This window comes from Saccopteryx leptura, chromosome 3 (assembly GCF_036850995.1).
Source record: "Saccopteryx leptura isolate mSacLep1 chromosome 3, mSacLep1_pri_phased_curated, whole genome shotgun sequence".
Classification (NCBI taxonomy): domain Eukaryota; kingdom Metazoa; phylum Chordata; class Mammalia; order Chiroptera; family Emballonuridae; genus Saccopteryx; species Saccopteryx leptura.
The window spans coordinates 170,231,369-170,259,298 of NC_089505.1; the positions used below are offsets into that span (position 1 = coordinate 170,231,369).

At 40.8% G+C, this 27,930-nt stretch overlaps 1 protein-coding gene across 9 annotated transcripts in view; it reads right to left on the reverse strand.

Annotated features, from left to right (window-relative positions):
* Positions 1-5,585: 5,585 nt before the first annotated feature.
* Positions 5,586-27,930, reverse strand: part of LRRC8D (leucine rich repeat containing 8 VRAC subunit D) — a 126,140-nt gene continuing 103,795 nt past the window's right edge. For 8 of the 9 annotated variants that reach the window (XM_066376837.1, XM_066376829.1, XM_066376838.1 and 5 more), the window contains one exon: positions 5,586-8,527. In XM_066376837.1, the coding sequence (XP_066232934.1) occupies positions 5,949-8,525 (2,577 nt within the window). In that variant the 5' untranslated portion in view covers positions 8,526-8,527 and the 3' untranslated portion in view covers positions 5,586-5,948. Of the gene's footprint in view, positions 8,528-10,371; positions 10,524-27,930 lie in introns of all 9 variants that reach the window. The other variant, XM_066376835.1, reaches the window with a different exon arrangement.

The window sequence follows — 27,930 nt, forward strand, 5'->3', positions numbered from 1 at the left end:
GAAGATGAGATTAAATATGCACATTGACTGATTTAGCAATGTCCCATTTCCTGCTGTCTAGGTGACCTTGGGCAAGAAACCTCAGTTTCTCTATCTGTAATATGGGGATAATTCACACCTCCTAGGTCTGCTGGGATAAGTAAGTCAAGTGCCCATCTACCATAATCTGAGATATTATATTGTCCAATCCACTTCCTAATGTCTTCTTTCACCTTCAGAAATGGAATCCTAAAACAGAATCCCCTAAAAATTAGCAGTTTCTTACAATGGACAAGTGGAAGGGATAGTCTTGAATATGGGTCAGCTACTTCTCAGGCAGAGATGAAAACATTGTCTTCAACTGAGTTTCCTGCCTAACGTGATAATAAAATAATAGCAAACTGTACTTTTGTACCATTTATCTCCAGAGTAATCTAAGCACCATGCTGACATTATCTCACAACATTCCGAGAAACGGTATGCTGAGTGATCTAATCACCACCTTCAAGAATGAAGGGTTATGATCTGGATGGTAACCAGTTGTTTCCACCACAACCAAAGCCAGCTAAAGAGCCAGCAGGCCTAAGTCACATGCAAGATTTGGGTTAAGTCCTTGGAGATGCACCTTGAAGAAGTGTCATCCAGACAGTACTTCATTTTGGAGTACTAAATTATGTGGCTAGTATTTGTAGTTGTATAGTGGCAAACTGAAATATATTTCTTTTCAGTACCTACACAGTTTGCCTTAACACCTGGGTGAGTCCTTCGGGTGGTCTTCCCCAAAAACCACTCTAATCACTGACTTCATGCGGGCGCTTTGGTAGTTTCCCAGGGACATTCTGAAAAGGCTTGAAATGAGCAGGTTATCCCATGGTTAAGTGAGCTTCAAGCACCTAACCCAGACCAAACCTGAAGGTTAAACCATGAAATGGGGTTGTTTAGCTACCCAGGCTTGCGAAGGGTGCGTATGCGCTGAGCACAAGTACATTGTTGCTAGGGCAGTTATAGGGACTTTGAAATCTCAAGCTCCTGGGAAAATGATATACATTACCACCAACCACCTCTTTGAGCAGTGGACAATGGCAGTCTGACCATCACCCCTCCTTCCTGTGGTTGCTATGGTAATATGAATAGTATGGTTGCCAGCAGGAAAAAAAACAAAACCAGGGGTAGACGGACATGAAAGTTGGTATAGGCCACAAGCACCAGCAAAACCCCAGTTGCTCCCAACTAGAGCCCTGCAAGAGACTGATGGGAGAGGCAGAACCCAATGGTGGTCAAAACTCTGGCCACCAGCACCATCCTCTGCCCAGCTCCCAATGATGACCAGTTGATTTGTAGATAGGTGTTTACCAGGACAATGCTTCTCAAATCTTAACTTGTCTATAAATTACTTGGTTATCATCTTGTCAAAATATAGACTCTGATTCAGTAGGTCTGGGGAGGGACCTGAGATTCTACATTTCTAAGAAGCTCCCAGGTGTTGCCCTGAAGGGCAGTTTGAGTAGCAAGGTGTTTAGGACTCGCTCCATGTATCAGAGCCTCCTTGTCAATATAGGCTTAAACTGGACAGTTTATTCCCTCTTTATGTACCCTTGATCCTTGAAGTTGTCAGGAGTTAGGGTTCCTCTATTCTGCTGCTGGGCCATGCCTGGTCTGCTTGATCTACATGGATTCATTTTTTATCTTCAATTTAACCAGCAAGAATGGGGCAGGGAACAGCATGCCCTTACTTTTAAGGTTCGATCCAGAAACTGTACATTCTACTTCTACTCCCACTCTTCTGGGTAGAATTTAGTCACATGGCCACATCTAACCCTGAGTAATGTGTTATTTTATACACATTTTATTCTGTGTTCCGTGTTCACTGAAAATTCTATGACCAAGGAAGGAGTGAATACATAGTAGGCGGGGCTAACAGTCCCTGTCATAGTCAAGGGTAAAAAATAATAGAGGCATGTTGTTGAGTACTTACTAACTGCCAGGCACAGTACCTTAAATTAATCACCTCATTCAATCTTCACAAAACACGCTATTGGTAGACACCATTGTTATTCTGTTTTACAGATGAAACTAGGGTTAGAGAAGTTTAGCTAGCTTTGGCCACACAGCTGAGGTACAAGCAGGATTCAAACACAGACACTCTCACTCCAAAGCCTGGAACCTCAGGAGTAAAGAAAGGACAGACACAGAGAGCGCAGGCAGTTTGTACCATCAAGGGCTCCACAGCGCAGGAGGGAGGGAAGTGACTCAGAAGTCTATGACACAAAACCTGCAAGATTGACTTAAGCAAAAAATCTTGTGCATTTGCACAAGACAATGCTTACTTGGGACAATTTGTACATTGTCTTTTCAAAGGCAGAAGGATGAGAACAGGAAGGCTACTCCTGTTAGGGTTTAAGATTTGTGAGCTAAGGGGCCTCTTCCCCACGCTGGCAGCATGACCGTTGTCCCAGGCAAGGCCAGACCTGAGGCAGGGGTTTATGGCCTGCTGTCCGCCCCCTCCCCTACAGCAGACACCACTCTGAACAACAGGTGCACTTGTCCTAGGAGAGCCACAGCTGGCCAGGACCAGATGGGGCCACTTCTTTGTGTTGCAGTCACAAGTTAGAGGACATTTGAAAACTGTTTTTCAGGGTTTCTTTCCCCCCTTCTTTTTTCCATGAAAGGGGCTTTTTGTTAAGTACAGCCTTTGTTTGGGGATTCAGTTGATAAAGGGACCATTTTATTGGAATGAATTACTGACGCAAGTGCTGCCAGAAATCTTAGGGAGAGGACAGCACACTGGCTTTTAGTCAGTAAGGTGAACGGAGACCGTCAGGGGGGGTCTCAAGGGCACTGAGAAGTTTGCTGTGATCAGCAACCTGGAGAAGAGTTACTGGGGGAAACAGAGTCCAGGGGAGGCAGTCAGAAAAAGTACTAGCATTAATATTAATAAGACATAAGGCTTTTCCTTTTATATTATGAAAAATGTCAATGGTCAAGACTTGCCAGCCAGGACTTATGTAGAATAAACTGCTACCTATTATTGAATTGCCACTATTGAGAATGGGTCCCTGTAATAATTTTACCCCATCTTTCTGAACTCCTGAAAAATCCTCCCTGCTGACCAACTGAACACTGGTGAAAAAAAGTCAAACAGGAAAAATAAACAGATTCTCTCGGTCTTTGTGGGACTCACACCCACGGCACATTTAAAGATACTTTAAAATAATTTTTTTCATATGGTGATCAGGGGACTTTGAAAAAGATATGAAAATATTATTAAGCCAAAACTGGTACACTCTGACTTGTATTTCCCTCATCCCCCACTGGTGTATGCAGTGCCAACATAAATTTGTAAAGATACATGGGTTGATAGCATATTTGGGTCCATAATCTAATCTGCTGTTTTGTTGAGACTCTAAAACCCAGCATATTTAGTCTGTTAGATGAATCAGCATTTCTTAGGAAACCGCTTTTAAAATATTGCTATTTGTAAACAGTGGCAAGGAATACAGCATTTAAATCAATTGACCGTGAACTCTCCACAGTCAAGGAAATCTTTAGGGGCCGGTAAGGTGAATGGAAGTTTGGGTAAGAGAAAAGGTACCCCTTGATACTATCTGAACGCATGTAACACCAATCAGTTCTAAGTGACTGAATCCCCAGTATTGATTAAAAAACAGGTGCCTACAGGCAACTGGCAGTGTCCAACCTTTGGGAATGTCACACAGAATCCAGTTCCTATAATCCTACCCTCTGAAAAGAAAGGTAAGCAAGCAGTGGGTGGCCTGCCACTTGTACCCTTCAAAAACAACATGCACTTATTTTAAGAAAGACAATCTTCCTAGTCTGTAAAGCAAGGACCATAAGATCTGGCTTCTTTAGCTCACAAGCAAGATGGTGTAGTATCCTTCTAAAACTACTGTACCAATTTCTGGCAGTGGCATTCCTGAGCAGGGTGAAGTGTTCTGTGCAGCTGGTGGAAGGGCAATGTTCAGGAGTGTTTACAGGAAGAGTTTGTAAGTACAAAACTTCCTTTAAGCTCCTCTCGAACTATGGCCCCCACCCCAGCCATAATTCACCCACACAGATTCTGTACACTTTCCGGATTACAATTGTAATCAATCATTTTTATTGTTTGCATAATATTTATCCCTCTCCACCCCTCACCCCCAGTTTGCTATAAAGCTCCATGTGGCCGAGCTCTGTGACTTATTCCAACATCTAATCACCAAGTTCCTCGAACTGGCTAGGCACAGAGTAGGTGCATAATCAATACTAGTGATTATATTAATGAATACTGATAAAAATGGAAGATACATGAATGGGAGAGAATTTGCTATCCTCCAAATTTGCCATTGTATTCTGTCTGATTTTCTAAACTTGGGCTTTAATAATCTTTTTCTCTACCTCAAGTCTTTTAGGAGGAGGGAGTGGCCAGGATAATGGAGTGGGGTCAGTTCCTCATTTGGTCATAATGGCCGCAAGCTTTTTGATTGGAGATAATATTCTCTGAATACTTACAAGCTGTATAGCAGGCAAAGGCTCACCACCATTTGCAACAGGCCAGTATCCCTGGAGTTCAGTTCTTGGGAAGAAAAAAGCAAGGATATGAGTCCATCTTTTCACATGCTCTACAAAAATCCTTCAAGCCATAGTGAGGTGTGACAGGAGAATGTCCAGTGCTTCATTAAGCGAATAGTCTTATATAGAGAAGATGCTACTTTGTCATTCAGAGTGCCAAATACTTCTTTTCTCTTGAGAAAACACTCCCATAGAAAGGCCTAGGGAATACTTGGCAAACAATGCCTAACTGAACAGGAGGCAGGGAATTTTTTGATTTTCTGAGATGGATTTAGACTTTGTAAGTTAGATAAAGAAGGAAAACTAGCATCTAAAATGGACATTCTGCCAGCATTTCCTTGGACATGACCCCTCCTAGCTGCAGACAAACACAGGAAATACAGCTTGTCACCAAAAAGGAACAGGGAAAGTTAGGAGTTTTCCAACCCGGTGAACTACAAGTCCTTCCTGCCCCCTCCCCACCAGTGAAAGCAGAGCAAGAAATTAAATACTGGTTACTGGTTTTGATTTTGTGTTATCTTCCTAAATGTGATTGTGGAAAGTTGTTAATCATTAAACCATTAAAATTTTTATGTTGGTTGTAATCAGATAAATTTATTGTTAAAAAACATTTTCTATTTATTGGTAAGCCTATATTATTGGTAGAAAAAATGCACCATGTAATCATAACTCCAGACTATAATCATAATTCCAGACTATCAGATACATCTATTATTAAGGGGAATGCTTTTTTCTATTTTTTGTTATTTATTCTTTAAAAACCAACAAACAAGAACCTCAACAAGTTATACACCTTTACTGCATTTCAGACTTTAAAGAGTGTCAAATCTGTAAAATAGGATTCTCAGAAGCAGTAGTACCAGCTAAATATTATAAGACGTGCTTATTTGAGGTGCTTTAAATTAAAACAGGAAATAAATCAATATTTCAGTAAATCTGAATTTACAAGTTTGGACCTGAAGTGTCTTTAGTGGTTTGAGTTAAAATGATATTGCACCAATTAAGCAAAGTAAATCAAGACACCTCAAAAAAGGTGATATAGTAAGAAAATGTCAATTTAATCATTTACTTTAGCAGGCAAGCAATTTGTAAACATTCAGTAGCGGCAGCATCCAAGTTACAAACAATTTAAAAAGAAACCAATATTAGTGATTATAATTTTTGCTTCCCTTTCCCCAGAAGAAAAAAAGAAAAGATCTGGAAAAGAACGAGTTAAAACACTACCAACATTGGACATTCAGTTATGTCTTCTATTAGCCTTCTTTCTATGCATCCTCTCTGTGTTTTATTTTTAAAGATGTGTCTACTCCTAAAATGCATTATTTTGCAGTAACTTGTATGTGAGCATTTGCAATCTAGGAAGTTGTTCCTGCACATGAATGTGCATGCATTATCTCAGTTTAAATCCCATTTGCAAAGGGAACATTTATGTCTTGATTCAATGCTTCTTTGACTTCGAGTGGCAGGGTGTCAAAAAGGTGATCTTCCACAACAAGCCCGCTTTTCTTGAGCAGGCGACACTGGCCCAGCTGGGCTGGCAGGCGGTCCAAGCAGTTGCCCTTCAGCTCCAACTGGGTGAGCTGGGAGAGCTGACCAATTCTGTCTGGGAGGGAGGAGATGCAGTTCTGCCCCAGATTCAAAGTCCTCAACTTAACGCATTTAAACAACTGTTTTGGCAGAATGTCCACTTTGTTCCCGGTGATATGCAAATGCTGTAGGTTCTGAAGCAACCCTATTTCTATCGGAATCATTGAAATGTTGTTGTAGCTTACATCTAAGCATCTGAGTTTCTGTAAACTAAACACTGCCACTGGTAAGGATTCGAGCTTGTTGTTGGAGAAATAAAGTGACTCCAAGTTTTTGACATGGGTAATGGAGGGAGGAATGGTAACAATTTTGTTATGCCATAATTTTAAACAAGTCAGTCGTTTTAAATGCTGGAAACTGATGATTTCTTCAATTGTGCGTATGTTATTTGATTTTAAATCCAGTTCCTGTAAATTAGAGAGGCTGAAAATTGCATGTGGAATTCTCTCTAGCTCACAGTTCTGGAGTTCGAGCTCTGCGACATTCATCATTTTCTTAAGGCTGTTCAGTACCAAGAGTTTAGTGCCGTCATTATGAATGACTAACTTTGTAAGATGTGGAGCCACATCTGTAATGTTGGAGGGAACTTTGGTCAAATTGCTCTTCACGTGGAGAATCTTAAGGTGCCGCAATTCTCGGAGAGATTCAAGTCCTATCATCTTATTGTTTTCAGAGTTCAAATTGCCTATCAAGTACAACTCTCGAAGGTTTTTGAGCAAATAGACCCAGGCAGGAATTTCAGCCACATCGGTGAACTTCACGTGAAGGCATCTCAAGTGATCCCGGAGAAAGCTAAAAGCAGTCTGTTCGACTTTAGCAGGGCAGTGGCAGAGGTGAAGCTCTTGGAGATTAGTCATTTGAGAAATCTTTGCAGGAATTTTAGCTTCTGGAATCAGTTCAAGTTTTAGCACATCCAGGTCTGTGAGGTCAAAGACTGCATCGGGCACACCCGACAGCATAAACAGATGGAGCTCCTGCTTGTCCTGGGCATTGCGGGACACATGCTGCCTAAGCTTTTCAAATGTCCACTCGTGGTTCAAACTAATTTCCCTAAGTTTATTTTCACTGACTTCTGACAGGAACACACCAAAACGCTTGGAATATAGCTGGTCGTATTGGTCTACCATGTGTAGAAGGAACGCAAAATCATTCTTGACATCTGGAATGTCGCTGAAACTGCTCTCTTCTCTGACTTTTTCAAAAGAATATTCCTTCAAGGGTATCCTGAATAACCAGAAGAGAGTGTAGAGGCAGATAAAACCATAAACACAAATAATGGATATGTAACTGATGAGAAGCTTTTTCAGCATATAAGCCATGTTGTGGGTGCACTCAAACACTTCATAACCAGTCAGGTGCTCAACTTTTGGCTTGCAGACATGTTCAAAGCTGATTGCATTAACAAAGTTTGCAGTGTAGCCGAGAATAAAAATGAACTTGGCAGTTTTGATAACTGTTTGGACCACATAAAGTTTATAGATCAAGTCACTGTCTTCCACGTGGGCACGGAATTTCCTCACTTTCTCAAACAAGGCTTTGGCCTGTTCTCCGTCTTTTTTATCTAGGATGGTCATGCTGGGGACTTCGATCACGGGCTTCTCAGCTGAGAATTTGAAGCCGGTTTTGTTGATCATTGGAGTACTGGCGCTGGGGCTTCCTTCATCACTGCTGGTAGACACATGCTTTGGTAGAGTCTGTGCACCTGTTATCCTCTGCTTGTTTTCTTCCGAGTCTTCACACGCTGTCTCAGACAATGCTTTCGTAGTCCAAGGGGATTCAAAGCACTTTCCTAATATTGAAACAAAATGTTCTACTTTTGAGCATGTTTTGGGATATTTAAACCAAAAGTTGCTACTGACCATGAGAATAATAGTATGTATAAGAGCAAGGTATGGAAAGTACTTAGAATACCATGGAAGGGCCAGATGGTAACACATCTGATTAATAAATACATATTGCTGAAAATCCAGGTTTGTTTTCCGGCCTGTTGGATCTTTCTTCTCTTTCTTTGCCTCCTGATTTGGAACTGTGGAATCTGGGTGAGGATATGTGGCTCTGAGAGGTATGTCAGGTGTCACAGCAGATGTGTCAAAGGAAATGCCATTTGTCGCCTGCCCATGTTGATCTTGTTCAGTGGCTGCTTCCATCTTCGGGACACTGGTGGTAACGTCGGCACTTCCTGGTGGTGTGTGTGCCTTTGAATTTACAGGAGATGGCAACACTGGCAAGCAGACCACCTGATCTTTGGTAAGTTGCATGGTTCCTGCAAAGATAGCTACCATCAACATAACGACAGCCAGGTAATCCATAAACACGTCCCACCATGGCTTCAGGATTCGGTAAGTTGGCTGAATGTCATTAAGTGAAGCAACTTCCGCAAGGGTAAACATTCCTAGAAAACAATCAAACAAAAGACACGATTATAAAGATGCAAGTGGAAGTACTAAGTAAGAAAAACTCATTACTTGCTCAAAACTAAAGTTTTCTCATCCTTTTATCCAAGATAGGTATAGTAGAAAATAAACTAAAAAGAACACTATTTAGGAAATAGTGGTTTGTTGTAGTAGCCCTTTTCCCCTAGCCAAAGAGAAGACCAAAAAGCAGGGGGGTGGAGATAGACCGCCTTCTAGGGAAGAAATGATTGTCTGCACAAGGTCTATGATGGTTAAGAGTAAAGCAGGGAGTAGAAATTTGAGAGCTATTTTTTAGAAGACAAAATTGGAAGACCTGCAACTTACTAGACCTTGAAAAAGCATATGAGAACAGGATGGTATCTGTAGTAGATAGATGGGACTGATTTAAGGTTGAGACTCAAGTTTTGAGGTGGAGGGAAGGAATGACTTCTATTCTGTACAAGCCAAAATTAGAGTCTGCGTATACCATTAAACTCTGGATAGACTGTACCAGTCCCAGACCTACCACTTACAAATGGTGTGATTTCCTAAGCATTATATTTTTCATCTGTACCAAGGGGATAACTTCTAAGGGTTTGGGGGAAGCTTAAGTTACAACTGATTGTAAAGATCTAAGCACAACCTCTGGCCACAGGTATTTGTTAGCTCTTTATGTTAGCTCTTACCGCCCTGGTGGAAACATCCCATAGATGGTTGAAATTAAGGGTCTAGAGTGTAAGAGGAGTCTTAATCTATATACTTGTGATTTACATATATATATATATATATATCTGAAACTCTGGCCCTTGGTGTAGCACCAATGGGAAACACATGGAACGAGAAGATGGCCAAAGACACTGGTGGGCACACAATTATCAGTGATGGCACTAAGTCAGGTTAATGAGACCTCTGATCTCTGCCAAAGTCAATGACCCCAGCAGCAGTGAAGAGAATTCTGGTGCCAGGACATTAAAAAACGTGGGCACTGTCACAGTCCTGAAACTAGTTATACAAATAATACTGTACAAGGACAGTCATTCTGGAAGCAACCAAGAAAAACACAACGTTTATAGTGGCAAGTAATGGGAATGGCCTTCTGTAATCATGAGTGGGACACAAACTTAATCATCTTATATTGGGAAATGTCAACTTCTTGAAAAACAACATTACCACAATCTGCTTTCTCAGGAAGTTCTCAGCTTCCAATAGTCACATATAAAATAATTTATAAAACTAGTAAAAAACAAAAAGATAAAATGCAAATAAAATACACAAGGATCTGGGAATGCATTTATTTTTTAATAAAGGATGTAAAATAAACTTTTATTTCTATATGTAAAAGCCACCCCGAGTGCCATGTAGAAAAGAATTCTGAGGCTGACTGTGGCTTCAGTGGGAAATTGTATTATGATTACTAGTGTCTCTCCTGGAATGACAAAATGAAGAGCGGTGGCATTAGTCCTTCTATTTTCCTTGTTCTGTTTTAGATTAAGTTTCTGAATGCAGGGACCATGTCTTACTTTTTCTGAAATTGTCCCACACAACTAGTACTGTACAGAGCAGGTGCACAGCAGTTCTTAATAAAAGACAATAAATACCTATTTCATTATAAAATAAATTCTCACATGATAGTTTTTTTAAAAAGTGAAATACTCATGTAAATCAAGTAAACACAAGCCCAAGAACTCCAAACACAGCTAAACTACTGAGTTGTAATTACATTTTACAAGCATTGCTAGAAATTTCATTCCAGACTTTAGGGCTTATGTATAAAATGCCTGGTACCCAGTCTTTGTAAAAAAATTACTAAGGAAATAGGAAAAAGAAAAGGAAATAGTTGTACCACCGTAAAGTGGCAGATAACATCCCCACAGGAATCTTGTTTGTTAGTGGCTTGGAAATTTAAGCAGGAAGCAAGGCTATTGGAATGCACAGTAGGCCGAATTAAATGAGAAACAGTTCAACCATGAGCCACGTGAGCTTGTCAGTCCCTACCTAGAAGCACAAAACACAGCACCCAGTCAGAGGTGACAGTGATTCTTGCTTCATGTACAAAAACTGGAGAACACATCTCACACAGGTTTGGTCACACCAGGGACCCTGATTTTAAAGGTCTGTCAGTATGGATGATAGAAAAAAAAATTTGTTTTTTTACATATAACATTTCTTTCTAATAGGATTTTTCTTCACTCTTCAAATAGCTAATTGAGCTCTAGAGAAGCCAGGATGTCTAGGGATGGAGGTTGAGTGAACAGGGTTTTGAAAGTCACCGTACTGAGAATGTTGGTTTCTTGTCTTTTAAGCCTTGATTATTAAAACTGGTTTCTGTGCCTCTGGTCTCGACCTTCTCCAATCCATCCTACACCCTGCGGCTGGTCCTTTGGTGAAAGCTCCTTAACTCTCCAGATTCTCTGTGCTCTAGGCTGATAATTTCCTTGCTTCTCCAACCAGCCATTCTTCCTTGTACTTAGCTCCTCCTACACACTGCTTCTTCTACCTGAATACTTCTTCCCCACACGCCTCCTGGGCTATCAGGTTTCTGCCGCCTTCTCCCAGAGGCCCTCCCTGACCCCTCATCTGGGTGAGGTGCTTCTCTGCCATGCTCCCATAGGACTCTGTACCTCTACTCATCACAGCCGTTATCAATTCAGCGAGGACAGGGACCTTGTGCATCTTCCTTACTGCTCTGTAGCAATGCCTAACACACTCTATGAGAAAAATGTAAGAGCTCCTGACAATTCTCTTTAGCATCATCATCATCATCATCAAAATCCCTCAAGAACATTTATTAAGGGTCTCCATATGGTACTGGGCAGAAGAGCACTTTCTTTTTTTCTTTTTTTTTAATTTTATAAGACTTTATTTATTAACTTTAGAGGAGAGAGAAGAAGGGAGGAGGAGCAGAAAGCATCAACTCCATATGTGCCTTGACAGGGCAAGCCCAGGGTTTCGAACCAGTGACCTCAGTGATCCAGGTTGATGCTTTATCCACTGCGCCACCACAGGCCAGACCAGAAGAGCATTTTCTTAAACTTAATTGCCACCACAAAGAAACCTGGGTCCACACAAGAATAAAAATTTCAAGCTAGGCCTCAGCATCAAAGTAACTAGCTACAGGACCCCACTGCAGAGAAACTGTGGGATCCTTGTAACCAGTGATATTCTGTGCTTTGAAAGCTTAGATGGTGGTTTTCACACATTTCATACTCAGGCAGGCTTTGTTTCCAGGAGAGAGAGGAGGACACCAATCTCTTTCCCAGAGGAGGAAAGAAGAGGTAAAAGGTAGGGGCAGAGAACACAGCAAGAGTGACGAAAGCTGGACAACAGAGCCCAGCTGCTGAAGACTGCAGCCTGAGACAGGATCCTCCTCTCCAACACGCTGTCGGCTCTGCATGCCCCACCAGGGCTCATGTCCTCCATCTCCTCCGGCCCAATCCCTTTTTTCTTTCTGGTAAACTCTTCTTCTTTAAGCTCCAGCTCAAGCACTACTTCCTTCTCCAAGCTCCTATCGTACAATGTAATAATGTTCCCAGTGCTGGTCTCTTCCTCAAGATCCTGAGCTCCTGGTGAGCAGAGACTATGTCATATTTGCCTTGGTATACACCATGTCCTACTTTCTCCCGAAAAACAGAGAAGGGATTTAGTGATAGTGATGGTAATGATGGTTATAAAGGCAGCTGTCATTTATCATCTTCCCTTTATATACCAACCACTATAAAAGTAGTTTTACATCTGATATAATCCCCTGCATTTCTACAGAGTATATTTCTGAAAACAAATGTATATAAGTTTAGGGTTTCAGGTTTTTTGGGGGGTATGTTTCTATTTTCAAGGTACCACACAATATTATAAAATCCACCAGCATTCCTAAAATTAAAAGGACAGATAATACCAAGTGCTGGTAATACTGTGGAACAATCACAACTCTTAAACACCATAGATGGGAGTGTGAGTTGCTGTCACCATACTGGGAAACTTTTAGGTTAATATCTACTAAAACCGAACATATGCACACTCTATGACTCAGCAATTCCACTGCTAAGTATATACCCACGAGGAATATATATATCCTCATCAAAAGACATGTACATGAACATTCAATAGCAGCACTATTTGCCACGTCCCTAAACTGGAAGCTATCTAAATGCTCATCAACAGCAGAAAAAAGAAATATGGAATATTCACAAGATGGAATATAAGGGAGCAATGACCATGAATGACTGGGTATGTTCACTTTATAAAACATGATCTGAGGCCTGACCTGTGGTGGCACAGTGGATAAAGCATCGACCTAGAAATGCTGAGGTCATCGGTTTGAAACCCTGGGCTTGCCTGGTCAAGGCACATATGGGAGTTGATGCTTCCCGCTCCTCCCCCGTCTCTGTCTGTCTCTCTCCCTCTCTCTCTCTCCTCTCTAAAATGAATAAATAAAATAAAAATAAAAAATAAAAATTAAAAAAAACATGATCTGAATACTTAGGCTATGTGCTTTTTTTGGTATGTATGCTTTAACACCAATAAAAGTTCAAAAAGAAACAGTAAAAGAAGCTGCAGCAGAAACAGCTGTCCTAGGAATGTGCTGTGACACTAGACTGAGGTTTTGCCTCACCCCTGTCTCCAGGCACGCCCAGGCTGGCTGGGTCACTGGTCAGGGGAGCCTGTGGCCTTCCTCCGTTGGCTTCCCCCTTGCTGTCTATCTCCCTGGCCCGAGAGAAGAGGACTGCTCTAGCCCTGGAGTACATAGGATTGAATCTGTCCCAGAAAAGAGCGCGCAAAGCTATGCACATACAACGTACTACAGCTCTGGCTGGTAACAGCTGAACATATTCAGTTGGAACACAAGTGGAACGCTGCCTGAATTCCAGCTAACCTTCAAAACAGTTGAAGCAGCCAGAGTGTTATTCTTTTACCTTGACAGATAAATAGGCTCACAGTAGTTAAGTTGTAGAAGTCAAATAATTGGTGGCGAAGACTTAAAATCTCATCTAAGACCAAATGATATGTTCTTTCTACCAGACCACACTGTGTCTCTTCTTTATTTCTCATGTCTGCAAATTACTGTTCTATAAAATAGCTCAAATGATTCCCACAATAACTGAGTAAGGCATTGCTATTGCCCAATAGTATGAGGACGCCTGAGGCACAAACAGCTTAAATGATCTCCCTAAGCTAATTATCAGAGAGCTAACAGAATCTTTTATCTCCAAATCTTTTTCTCTGTCATGCTGTCATCCAATGGCTGTGCTGTTGGCTAAGGGTTGGCTGTTGAAGGAGGGACCTTCTCAGTCCTTAGCTTTGAGGACACAAAGGATAAAGTTATATAGTCATACCTTCCCTAGGGCAACCCTTCATGACATTCACTCAGAATTCAAGAAAACCATGAGTGCGGCACCATGAAATGTGCTATTACAATATAATAAGAAAGTTGCTCTGACCTGGTTAATAAAAAGTATAGGAGAGGCACAGGACAGGGCAAACTCCCGTCTGCATTTGGTAACTGAGAGGGTTTCACAGAGAGATGGTTTTTAAGCCTAGACTGGAAGGAGGGGACCATCATGGGGTGGTGGGGAGGGTAAGGAATACAATTTTGGCAGAAAAAACAGCAAGTGCAAAGGCACAGAGACAGGAAAGAAATTATGTGTTATAGAAACTATGCATAATTCTAATGTTATCCCATTACGTTAGTGGAGAGTGTCTTTGCACAGATATCACATTTTATGAGTACGTACGTCAAGAAGTAGAAACTGAGGCATGGAATTTACCTGCAGTCTTAAGGAAGTCCTAGGCCCTAAGGCAGGAAACCAGTACTTTGCTGCAATGTCGCCACTGACAAGCTCTTATCTCTAACATGGAACTTCCATTAATGTGTCTGTTATTCTACAGTGTGTCCGTAAAGTCATGGTGCACTTTTGACCGGTCACAGGAAAGCAACAAAAGACGATAGAGGCCCTGGCCGGTTGGCTCAGCGGTAGAGCGTCGGCCTAGCGTGCGGAGGACCCGGGTTCGATTCCCGGCCAGGGCACATGGGAGAAGCGCCCATTTGCTTCTCCACCCCTCTGCCGCGCTTTCCTCTCTGTCTCTCTCTTCCCCTCCCACAGCCAAGGCTCCATTGGAGCAGAGATGGCCCGGGCGCTGGGCATGGCTCTGTGGCCTCTGCCTCAGGCGCTAGAGTGGCTCTGGTCGCAATATGGCGACGCCCAGGATGGGCAGAGCATCACCCCCTGGGGGGCAGAGCACCGCCCCTGGTGGGCGTGCCGGGTGGATCCCGGTCGGGTGCATGCGGGAGTCTGTCTGACTGTCTCTCCCTGTTTCCAGCTTCAGAAAAATGAAAAAAAAAAAAAAAAAAAAAAAAAAGACGATAGAAATGTGAAATCACCAAATAAAAGGAAAACCCTCCCAGTTTCTGTAGGATGATGTGGCAGCATGTGCACATGGCAGATGATGACTTAACACCGTGTATACAGTGGAATAGCCCACGGCATGCCAGTCGAGATGTGAACAGTACAGAGGAAAGTTCAGTGTGTTCTGCTGTTCGCTAAATTCGAATCCGTGACCAAAGTGCAACGTGAATATCAGCGCGTTTATAACGAAGCGCCACCACATAGGAATAACATTACTCGGTGGGATAAGCAGTTGAAGGAAACAGGCAGTTTGGTGGAGAAACCCTGTTTTGGTAGGCCATCAGTCAGTGATGAGTCTGTAGAGGCTATACGGGATAGCTACCTAAGGAGCCCTAAAAAATCTGTGCGTGAGCCCATATTGAACTGCATTGAATAGGTATGAAACTGGGAGAGTTTTCCTTTTATTTGGTGCAGATTTCACATTTCTATCGTCTTTTGTTGCTTTCCTGTGACCAGTCAAAAGTGCACCATGACTTTACGGACACACTGTATTCAACCCTTTAAAACCTGGGTAAAATCTTTCTACCTCCCAGGGAGTGTTTCAACCATTAGCTGAATTAAAGATGCAGTAGCACTTTGAAAATAAAAGTTGCTTTCATATAATGTGTATGTGTGTGAGCACAAAGAACATAAATATATATCCATATAATGTACTATATTAAGTACATCATGATCCTCAAGTGACTTTCTAACATGAAAGTCAAGGAGAGAGGAGATCAGCATTTAGCTTTCCAAATCCTGTATCTTGAAATTGGATCTCTGTAGTGAATCAGGACTCAGAATGACTGTAAATGGCTATCAGGATCTCTTTCTATTTTGTTAAACTGAAGAAGGCACATTTAGTAAGTACTATTTGCAGACATTCTTTGGGTTCTCCTTTACAGTATGCCTGTTGCAAAGAACTTAACTAATTACACTATAGGCAGTAGATCTAACACTCCAAGGCTTCTCTGTCTACAGCGCATATGAAAACCAGCTTAAAACTCCAGTACGCAAATATTTCTCAAGGAAGATGGGGAAGCCTTTTGTACGAGAACTTAAAGGAGGAAGTTACTGGACTTTGGCTGGACAAAGATGAATCAGAAAGTCACAGAGATTGAATCTAAATTCTTTTATGATATATAATTGTTTTCTTATCTGAAAGTATGGCTATTATTAATGGAAAAAAACAATAACCAACAACCAAGTTCAAAATTATAAGCTATGATTATTGGTCAACCCCATGAATATACTAAAAAACCCATAAAATTGTATACTTTTTTAATATATAAATTTCAATAAAGCTGTTAAAATTTAAAAGCTAGGCTTCAATCTTTATTTTACTGCCTAAACTGCCTTTTCAACAGAAATAGGAGAGTGAAACTAGAGAGGGTCAAAGCCTAATTGTAGATAATCATGCTAGACTACATGCTAAGTTCAAATAGGTTTTTATTGTTTTTTTTTGTTTGTTTTTGTTTTTTCATTTTTCTGAAGCTGGAAACAGGGAGAGACAGTCAGACAGACTCCCGCATGCGCCCGACTGGGATCCACCCGGCACGCCCACCAGGGGCGACGCTCTGCCCACCAGGGGGCAATGCTCTGCCCATCCTGGGCGTCGCCATGTTGCGACCAGAACCACACTAGCGCCTGAGGCAGAGGCCACAGAGCCATCCCCAGCGCCTGGGCCATCTTTGCTCCAATGGAGCCTTGGCTGCGGGAGGGGAAGAGAGAGACAGAGAGGAAAGCGCGGCGGAGGGGTGGAGAAGCAAATGGGTGCTTCTCCTGTGTGCCCTGGCCGGGAATCGAACCCGGGTCCTCCGCACGCTAGGCCGACGCTCTACCGCTGAGCCAACCGGCCAGGGCCGGTTTTTATTGTTTTTTAAAATAATTTTATTTAGAAAATTAAATATTTTTAAAATGATTGCATGGTGTTATGATTACATTGAACTGATTCTAGAAAAAATTCTTTTAGCATTTTCCTTATCCTGAGTATGCATGCCTCATCTATAAAATGCTGCCAATACCTACTTATCTTAGAGGGTCATATACTGAAAACACCCTGTTCAGGCTCTGACACAAAGTAAGTTACTCAAGATGTTTGCTGAATTCTGAATGCAGAAAAAGAATTATCAAGGAGAAAAGCAAGCCATCTTAATAAGTCTTTGATGATAATTAGGCCAATTTCTTAAATTTTAAACTAGCTTGTAGCACTATGTTCACAGAAGTAATCCTAAAATAAATGTCCAATGACAATGAAACTTTGTGATAATTAAGTCAAATATTAAAGAAAAAAATATCAAGTCCAAGCGTGCTTTTATGGTAATTAAACAAAATAAATACGACAAAATTAAATTTATTCTGACATTAAAAAACATTTTTATGTTACATTTTTTGAGTTATACTTTTTAGAATTCGTAAAAAAGGAGGTTAAAAAAGTCAAAAGTTTTATATACACACACACACACACACACACACACACACACATTCTTAGTAAGATTTAGTAAATTCGGCAGGTCCCAGTGCGAATGTGTTAAGTTTTTTCATTCTTGTGTTTATGAGAAACATGAGCCTGATATGTCCTAGCGATTTCTTCAATGTTTGGGCATATATTTGAAAGACAAACTCTCATTTCCTTGTCAATACATTGAAGAATTCCTTTCTTTTTACTCCTAATTGTGTTGAGTGCAGGAAACCCCCACCATACATATCATCTTAACTTGACACCAAACAAAGGATAGAAGAAATTTGCCTCTAGTCTTTCCGGGGAACATGGGGGGTAGTGTAAACAATCCAGCACTACAGCTTAACAGCCTTTTGCAATCTAAATAGGCAAGTGAGATGGGGGGTTGGGCAGACTGTCAGCTTACAGCCCCACAGCTCTGTCCCCCAAAATCTAAACTCCAAAAACCCTGTTGGTTTTTTTAGTCCCCAACAGGCACATATTTCTCTGGAATACCATAGGGTGCACCAGTGCACCCTGGCACACACTTTGAGAACCACTGCTCTATGGTATGACTGGCACATGTCTGGAAAGTGAACCAGGATGGAGTTCCCTGACACCCTAAGCAACTTTCCTTGGTCCCGGGAAGTCTGTTTCATTTTCTTCCAAATACCTTTGGAACAGAAACCCATGGATATCTGCTCCGCATATGGACCACTGAGAGCCCCCTGGTCCTCATTTCTGGTTTGTGAAGACTGCTAGAAAGCACCTGAGTTAAGTACCTTGCCCTGGTGCTCATCTTACCCTCAAAAAACTTCCTAAAGAGAGTAAGAGATACTCAGATACTGATGCACTATACCTTGGATAGGTGGCATATTTATTAAGTCTACCTGGCAGTTAGGAGACCCTAGCTGTAGGACTAAAAATGAGTACAGTTAGACAATGTTTGCTCCCAACCCTTGTTGTACTGAGTTCCACCTGTCTCCCTTTTTCCCTCCACCTGCGTCTACATTCCTAATCTAAATGGAGAATTTCTTTTGTTTGTATATCCCAGGACTTGGCACAGGACAAGCATTTAATAAAAGTCTGTATTAGAGTAAGTCATGCAGACCTATAACAGCATTCTAGGAGAGGCCTCGGAAGGCACTAAACTTTAGACCTAAATACTGTCACTACTAATTACAGTGACATATAAGGTCATTATTAATTATGCCAAAGTCAAAATGATCAGCTCTGACAGGCCTTCCTCAATGGCCCGATGGACAATACTATACAACTCTTTTTAATAGATTATTCTGAAGGTAACTCATTCTGGTAGACCACCTGCAAGTAGTTTGGCTAATAGTTAAACATTTTGCAGGAAAATAAAATGACAAAGGAAGTTTGACACACCCTCACCAGAAGATAAGATCCCTAGTGGAGAAATACAGCACCTAGCCAGGTGGTGGAACAGGCCAGGGAGGAAGGAGCCAGAAAGGCAGACTCCCTGCCACAGTGAAGCTGCCAGAGCCTCAGGCCTTCCTCCACCTGGTCCTCATGGCGTTTCCTGCCCTTTCACACAGGCATTGGAGTTCCGACCGTATCTGGCTGTGTGTGCACAGTTTACTGGAGTCAGTGAACATGTAAATCAGAATACCGTACCCAAGTGTTGAGCAAGTGTCCAGAACCTGATAAGTGTTCAATAAAAGTCAGCTGCTGTTGTTATTCATTGTGTTGAATGAGCCATTTTATATACATAACAACCCTGATGAAAACTCTTCTTGACCACTCGATACTAAGAGAAGTTTGTCTTTTGTCACATCCTGTTATAAAGAGCCATGGAATCGAGATGTTCTCCACTTATTTTGGTTTCCAACATATTCAGCTAAATTTTATACAGACATTATAAGCATTAACCCTTAGCCTGAGTCTTCATTTAATTATTCACTGACTCATCCCTCCATCCATAGTACTGTATATATATATACTGTATACTTAAGGGTTATCATGATGCAAATTCCTGGAGAAAACCTGGTGAGCAAATTGAGACATTTCCTTTCTTACAGAGTACATTGTGTAGAGAGGAGAACCATTCATTAACTTACCCTGTAACATGGTCAACTGAGAAGAGAGATTCAGCTTCAGGACCCCTGTTTCAAAGGCCCCTTTTGGCCCTGCACCTACTTTTATCTCTAACTTTGTGTTCCTTTTCTTAAGCAGGTCTCTAATTTTGGACTCTAGAAATCCCAAACATTCCCCTGCTTGCATGGTATTTTGAAGGCGGGTAATAGGGATTTCCTCCAGTCAGCTAGATCAGGGAGGAAGCCATGACCAAAGTGAGGTGTGAAGAATGTAGGGGTAGGCAGGACCAGAATGTCCAAAGACTGTGGAGAGGGAGAGGGACAGGAGGAGCGAGGAAGAGAGGAACAGAGGGTATGCGAGGGTGAAAGGGAGAAAGAGAGCAAACAGAGAACATGGGAGGGACTGAGAAGGCTCAGGGAGTGAGAGGACTGTGTGGTAGGAGGTGACGCAGGGTCCTGCAAGCCATGTGAAAGTTTATGATGTCCTCAAACTAAGGGCAGTGGGAAGCCATTGATGTGTTTTTAGCTGAGATGGGAGGTGGCTGAAAATCCTATTTGTCTCTTAAAAGATCACTATGGGCCCTGTGTAAGGTTAGTGAAGGAAGATGTGGGATTAGGAAAATAGCTATTGATTGCATTACTCTGGGCGAAGGATGGAGGTAAAGACAGGACTGTGAGTGGTGAGAATGGGTGAGTAAAGTGAATGTATTTATGAGCCAATAGGTCAAAGAAACACAACAGGACTTAATGGACTGCATGGGGAAGGTGACGAAGAGAGAGGTGTCGGGGATGACTCTCAGATTCCCTTTAATTCTGTACTTCACTGTACCATGTCCTTGTGTTTCTATATCCATTTACATGGTTTCAGTGGAACTAAATTTTTTAATAAAGCCCTCCAAATACTCCCCCCCCAACACACCTGTTCCTGAGTCATTAAAAAAAATCCCTTTTAAAACTAGGCAGATTATATCTATAAGCCCTCATATACTTGGGTAGGAAATCTATACACATAGTTTGAAAAACATTACTTTAGTGATATCAACATACAGATGATTAATGACTTTTTACAATACTTCGAGAGCAAAGCACACTTTTAAAACCAAAAATAGTTGTCTTCATCTGTTTCAAGAGTGCATACTTAATAATGTGTTGCATTGTAAAACAGCAGCATATGAACCATAAGAATTCTACAAAGTCCATGATAGTTATGCTAATAAAACCTGTTTTCTGGGATAAACTAAAATACAAATGAGTAGAAAAACATAAACAAAAAAGCACTGTACCTTTTAGAGAAGATATGGAAACACAGCACAGTTTCATTCTTTATTTTCTTTATAGGTTAATATTAAAATGAACTTACATTTTCTGAGTAATAGCCAAGCAGTGGGGTAGCAAAGATATAAGGGGTAATAGTATGAAAACAAAACCAAGTATTTTAAACCTGTACAAAGATAATTAAGAAATGGCATAATGAGCCTGACTAGTGGTAGCAAAGTGAATAGAGTGTTGACCTAAAACCCTCAAGTCCCCAATTTGAAACCCCAAAGTCTCTAGCTTGAGCACAGGGTTGCTAGCTTGAGCATGGGATCACTGAACATGATCCAAAGGTTGCTGGCTTGATCAAGGTGTTCCTTGCTTGGCTTGAGCACCCCCCACCCCCGAGTCGAGACATGTATGATAGGCAATCAATGAACAACTAAAGTGAAGCAACTAGAAGTTGATGCTTCTCATCTCTCTCCTCCCTCTAGCTCTCCCTTCCTGTCTCTCTCGCTCTCTCAAAACAAATTTTTTAACAAAAAAATGCCATAATTTATGCAAAAATAACCTAGAGTCTCTTTTTATAGAGCTAGTAATCTAAAATAGAATTTTAATTCTTAAGAAGTAGACAGCATAAGATGGATAAGAACGTGACTCAAGGAATTAGCCTGCCTGTGTTTTCAACCCCTGTCTACGTCTTACCAATTCATCTGTAGTGGGAACACAAATGTCTCACATCACTAGCTGAGGAAATCTGGGTCTCCATTTTCCTTATCATGGCTGCTGTGGGCCGAGCAATCTTGTCCTATTCTGCTACAGGTATGCCAGGGCACACCAGCGAAGGAACTGACCCAAATTATGCAATACATTAAAAGAGATGCTTACACATCGGAGAGTGAAGAATACAATATGGCAGGAAATAAATGAGAATTCCCCTCAGAGAGAGAAGTAGGCCAATGTTATCTTTCAGAAGATGTTTTGAAGATAGAGACAAAATGATACCAAATGTTGTACTGACTGTGAAAATATGACAAAAAAGAGCATAGAGGAAAATTCCACAATACAAGCATTAGTCTGTAGATATGCTCATGTATGTGGTGGCCACCAATTTTTACCACAAATAAATTAGTTGGAAGATAAGAGCTACAAATGGTCTTTTCCATTTGTATATTCTTAACCCTGGATGGCATACTTTCTGGAAGAAAAAAAAATAAAAAGAGGTGTTGGATCCTATTACCTGCATATGGCAACTCCTGAAACCTTCCAGAGTAAGTCCAGATGGGTTTAAAAATAACTCACTCATTTTCTCCCAGCATGACTTTTTAATCAACAAAGTTTTTTGTTCCTGTGATAAAGACTACTTAGTTTCCTCTAGAAACCATTCTACCTTTATACTTTTTGGTAACAGACCCTTGCTACCATCCTTACCCAACTGAGATGGGAGCCCTGTGGCCCAGTTAAGAGATAGCATCTCCCAGCCTCACTTGCAGCCGGGTATGGCCAAGTAACTAAGCTGGGACAACAGGATGTGAAAAGTGACTGCTCATTCCCGGTAACTTCTGTTAAGACCAGGTACTTGATTTGGCTTTCCTTTTCTCTTTTTCCTGCTGGTTGAAATGGGGAAGCAGGTACAATCTTAGAAACTAGATGTGAGGCCTGCCAGTTCAGGGTGCTCCCTCCGGACGGTTATATGAGAAGACATTTTATTTGGGTCTCTGTTATAGCAGTGTAACTGGTATATAATTAATGAAATTTTGAACAAATGCCTCTTTCATTCAGAGAAAGACTGAGACCATAATGATGTAGATTCTAAAGAACAATATAAATGAACAAAACTGAAATAGACTCATAGATACAGAAAATAGACTAACGGCTGCTAGAAGGGTGGGACATTGGGGGACTGGGTGAAAAAGGTACAGAGATTGAGAAGTCCAGATTAATAGTTACAAAATAGTCACTTGGATATAAAGTACAGCATAGGAAATGCAGCCAGCAATACTGTCATAACTACGTGTGGTGCCAGGTGGGTACTTGAAATATCAAGAGGCATACTTTTTAAAGACTGTCCAACCACTATGCTGTGCATCTGAAACTAATACAAAAGCCTGTTAAAGATTTGGATAGACTCATTCTGTCAATCCTTATCTATAATGCAAGAATTTTTATAACTACTGAGGATTTAATAATGGAAAATATAAAATATATATCTTATATTAACAAATAATAATCAAAACAGTTATTTATAAATAATACACTATAATTTATTATTAGAATAACATTCTTATATTATTAGTAATATAAGTATACATAAAATAATAACTATAAAAATGTAAACGGTAACACATCTGTGAGAGACAAAATACAGCTGACAAGGAGATGATTTGCTTCAGGCCGTGACAGTAGGGAGAAAATTCATTCTGAGGGCTGTCTCAAAGACAAGAAAGGGGTCTGGAGTTTCACAGAGGCAAGGAGTCATCTGAGCGCTTTCTGGGCATCAGGAAGGATGGAGATGGGTTTTATCTCAGAATATATGAAAGCAAGGTACTACTTTCTGGTTTCCCAGAACACAAGAGGGTGGGCAATTTTCCAGGAGTAGGGTTCAGAAAAAGTGCAGCATTCTCAGATCCAGTTAAGAAAGGGGTAATACGGAACCCCTGAATGATTTGAATAAGGGGGGCAATGAGGGCAATGGATTCAGTGCTCCAGTTTGGAAAGAGTTCTATCCAGAATACAGAAGAGGGACTGGCAAGAAGAAAGACTGGAGGAAAGGAAATGAATGAGAAGGTTACATTAATCAAGATGACTTCCGTGTAAATTCAGTTTTTCAGCTTGAAGAGCTGGAAAAGGTGTGACAAATTTAAGTAAAGATGTCTAGTTGTCAGTGGAATTAAGAAGGGTCTAGGATGGAATGACACATTTATGACTAGTCAGGATATGGAAGGTGAGATTACTCAAGGAGAAAACTACAGAGAAAAAGGTCAAGAATCCTGGGGAACCTCTAACACCAAGGGAACAGGAAGAAGAAGAAAAGGAGTCAGCAAAGGATAGGGAGAAAAAACGGTCAGAGGAGGAGAAAGAGAACTCTGTCCTGGAAACCAAGGGAGGCAGACACTTAAAGAAGAGAGTGGTAACAGTATCACAAGCAAGGCAGGGAAGTTAAGGAGCACAGTAGCTGCAGTTGAGTCACTTGAGATGTCAGCCCAAACACTGAATGAAGAAGTGTGGCTCACTGTGGGCAAAGACTAAGTGGCAAGGAGAACATTCGCGTCTTGAAATCTGGCTGGCTGGAACTATAAAAAACCCCGAATAGCCAAAACAATCCTAAGGAAAAAGAATGAAGCTGGGGGCATTACAATACCTGACTTTAAACTATATTATAGGGCCACAATAATCAAAACAGCATGGTATTGGCAGAAAAATAGACACTCAGACCAATGGAACAGAATAGAAAGCCCAGAAATAAAACCACATATATATGGTCAAATAATATTTGATAAAGGGGCCAACAACACACAATGGAGAAAAGAAAGCCTCTTCAACAAATGGTGTTGGGAAAACTGGAAAGTCACATGCAAAAGAATGAAACTCGACTACAGCCTGTCCCCGTGTACTAAAATTAATTCAAAATGGATCAAAGACCTAAATATAAGACCTGAAACAATAAAGTACATAGAAGAAGACATAGGTACTCAACTCATGGACCTGGGTTTTAAAGAACATTTTATGAACTTGACTCCAATGGCAAGAGAAGTGAAGGCAAAGATAAATGAATGGGACTACATCAGAATAAAAAGTTTTTGCTCAGCAAGAGAAACTGATATAAAAATAAACAGACAGCCAACTAAATGGGAACTGATATTTTCAAACAACAGCTCAGATAAGGGCCTAATTTCCAAAATTTACAAAGAACTCATAAAACTCAACAACAAACAAACAAACAATCCAATAAAAAAATGGGAAGAAGACATGAATAGACACTTCTCCCAGGAAGAGATACAAATGGCCAACAGATATATGAAAAGATGCTCAGCTTCATTAGTTATTAGGGAAATGGAAATCAAAACTACAATGAGATACCACCTCACCCCTGTTAGATTAGCTATTATCAACAAGACGGGTAATAGCAAATGTTGGAGAGGCTGTGGAGAAAAAGGAACCCTCATTCACTGTTGGTGGGACTGTAAAGTAGTACAACCATTATGGAGGAAAGTATGGTGGTTCCTCAAAAAACTGAAAATAGAACTACCTTATGACCCAGCAATCCCTCTACTGGGTATATACCCCAAAACCTCAGAAACATTGATACGTGAAGACACATGTAGCCCCATGTTCATTGCAGCACTGTTCACAGTGGCCAAGACATGGAAACAACCAAAAAGCCCTTCAATAGAAGACTGGATAAAGAAGATGTGGCACATATACACTATGGAATACTACTCAGCCATAAGAAATGATGACATCAGATCATTTACAGCAAAATGGTGGGATCTTGATAACATTATAAGGAGTGAAATAAGTAAATCAGAAAAAAACAAGAACTACATGATTCCATACATTGGTGGAACATAAAAATGAGACTAAGAGACATGGACAAGTGTGTGGTGGTTACCAGGGGTGGGGGGAGGGAGGACAGGGGGAGAGTTAGGGGGAGGGGGAGGGGCACAGAGAACTAGATAGAGGGTGGCGAAGGACAATCTGACTTTGGGCGAGGGGTATGCAACATAATTTAATGACAAGGTAACCTAGACATGTTTTCTTTGAATATATGTACCCTGATTTATTAATGTCATCCCATTACCATTAATAAAAATTTATTAAAAAAAAAAAAAAAGAAACCTGGCTGGGGAGAAAAAGAAGCAACAGCAAGGAGAGGCAAGTGTGATAGCAGGCTGTATTTTTCAGGATGGGAAAGGAGAGGGGAGGTAGAAGTTGGAAACAGCAGGTGATAAAGATTTTTTTCATATACTGTGTCTTATTTTGAGCATAAAATTAAATCATATTCAGCAAACACATTTCTACTAGGAGTTCTAAGTCAAGTATACAGCATGCAGTTTTAACTAAATATAGGTACCAAGATAAAAAAAAATTCATAATTCTATGGAAATTCTTAAACAAAGGTTGGATATTTATTGTTTGCTTTTCCCTTCAGTAAGCTGGTAAATATTAACCTTGCTAACCACTATAGTACTTATCCAGTCATAAAACTTTAAAGTGTCCTTTTTAGGAAAGTCTAAATGAAGAAAAAAAAAAAGGTGCCTTGCAAAAATAACTCCACAACTCATATAACTTTGAAAAGAAAACACAGCACATGGACATGTGAGTGAACAGCACTGCCTATGTTCCAGTAACTCCATCAGGCTTTCTCACCCCCAAAAAAACTCCCTTGAAGGTCAGGCATTAAAAGAACTCAAGTGAGACTATGCAGAGAGGAAGAAGGTGGGAAAAGAAATGTTAATTATTCCTAAGGAAAGTGTTGGTGACCTAAAGCAGCTTAATTTACTTCTCATTTCCTTGGCATAGCACGGAGGGGAAAAGACGAGGTAGTGTGTGTTGCTGGTGTCTTCATGTGGTAATCTCAGACTGCCTCTCATCCTTCAACACTGAGACCATGGCAAATGTACAGGAGAAGACAGGAGGAAAATGATTCCTTAGTGAGTGTACAAGCACTCACATGCTTGAGCTCATTAAATTGTCACATCCTCCCTGAGCAGTGGCATTACTGTTCTAATTTTACTGAGACAATAATTGAGGAAGTACGTGTTTGACCAAGATCATTCAGTCAAAACACGGGAGATCAGGATTCAAATCCAGATTTGACTGACCCACCAAGCCCGTATATGCCCTCTTCAGCTTGCTTGAAATTAATGATTAGTTCAAATTAAATTAAATCCACCTGCCCTACACACAAACTTTACAAATTATTAGAAGGAGCCTTTAAGTGAAGTACGCCTTGGTGTTCAAAGGCTGCCTCAGGACACAGGAGCAAAGTCTAAAAAGTGAAATCACAATTTACAACCCGACTGCCATTTAATAACAGTGTTACCTAACGCCTTTATCATCATCTCAGTTTTTAAAAGCACTTGTCTGGATTCCAACTAACCTGATCCTTACAAACTGCTGAGAGACAAAAATGAAGTATCAACTTCATGTTTTTTTAGCCAAGAAACTGTTGCAACAAGGAAATGGCATAGCTGAGATTAGAACTGGATGATTCTATAACATCAAGTGTGCTAGAACAGGCTCCCTCCCATGAGAGTTATAGTCTCATAGTTTTACTTATCTTCAGAAGGAGCTGCTAACGAAGCCAGACCAAATATTCAGTCTAAGCTCTTCTTTAAATTTCAGTTAAGAAGATTTCATTTTGATTCTGAATTCATTTATTATAAACTATAACTGTACTTCATAAAGAGTTAATAACCTGGGGCAGCCAGTTCCTAAGTACACAATATGCACAGATTCCCCATTGTGAACAGAGTCCTGCCACAGCTATGATTTTAGGAACATTAAAGAAGGGCTAAGGGGCTTAGATCAGTGCTAAGATTCTTGCTCAGTGAGGAGATGAACTACATTTACTACACTCACAGTTCTACTTAGCCAGATACATTTCCTGTAGTGATTCTGAAAAGCACCACTGGCACTCTCATACACATTCTTAAATTAGCAATGGAAATAATTGGCATTAAGAAAACATTTCTATTATTTTTAATTATGGAGCCATTGGTTATACAATCAAACCCACTAAGTTGCATCCTAGTAATCTGCACCTCATGACTACCTTCCATAAACTGTTGCACGTGAGGAGACAGTATGTTGCTTAAATGACACAGGATTTTATTCACTAATAGCACAATGACAAACAGAAGAAAAAGCAGCCCTGAATTGCACAAGAAGCATAACTGAGATAGTAATTCCACTGATATAAATTACAGGCCTCCTCTCAGAGACCGTCATCCATCTCTTATAGCGCTTCCTGACCAACTCAATTAGCTTGAATTGGTTTTCTTTCTGTCATTGGTGAAAAACAGTGACCTAGCCCAGGCAGCATCATGGGAATTCCCCCCTCCCTCTCTCTCTCTCTCTCTCTCTCTCTCTCTCTCTCTCTCTCTCTCACACACACACACACACACACACACACACACACACACACACACACCATTTAAAGCCCAAAGGAGTACATCTATTTTTTAAGGAAATACTAATAAGGATCAGGTTGAGGGTATTTTCCACTGGTTTAAAAATAAAGCATTCTACCCTTTACAAAAAAG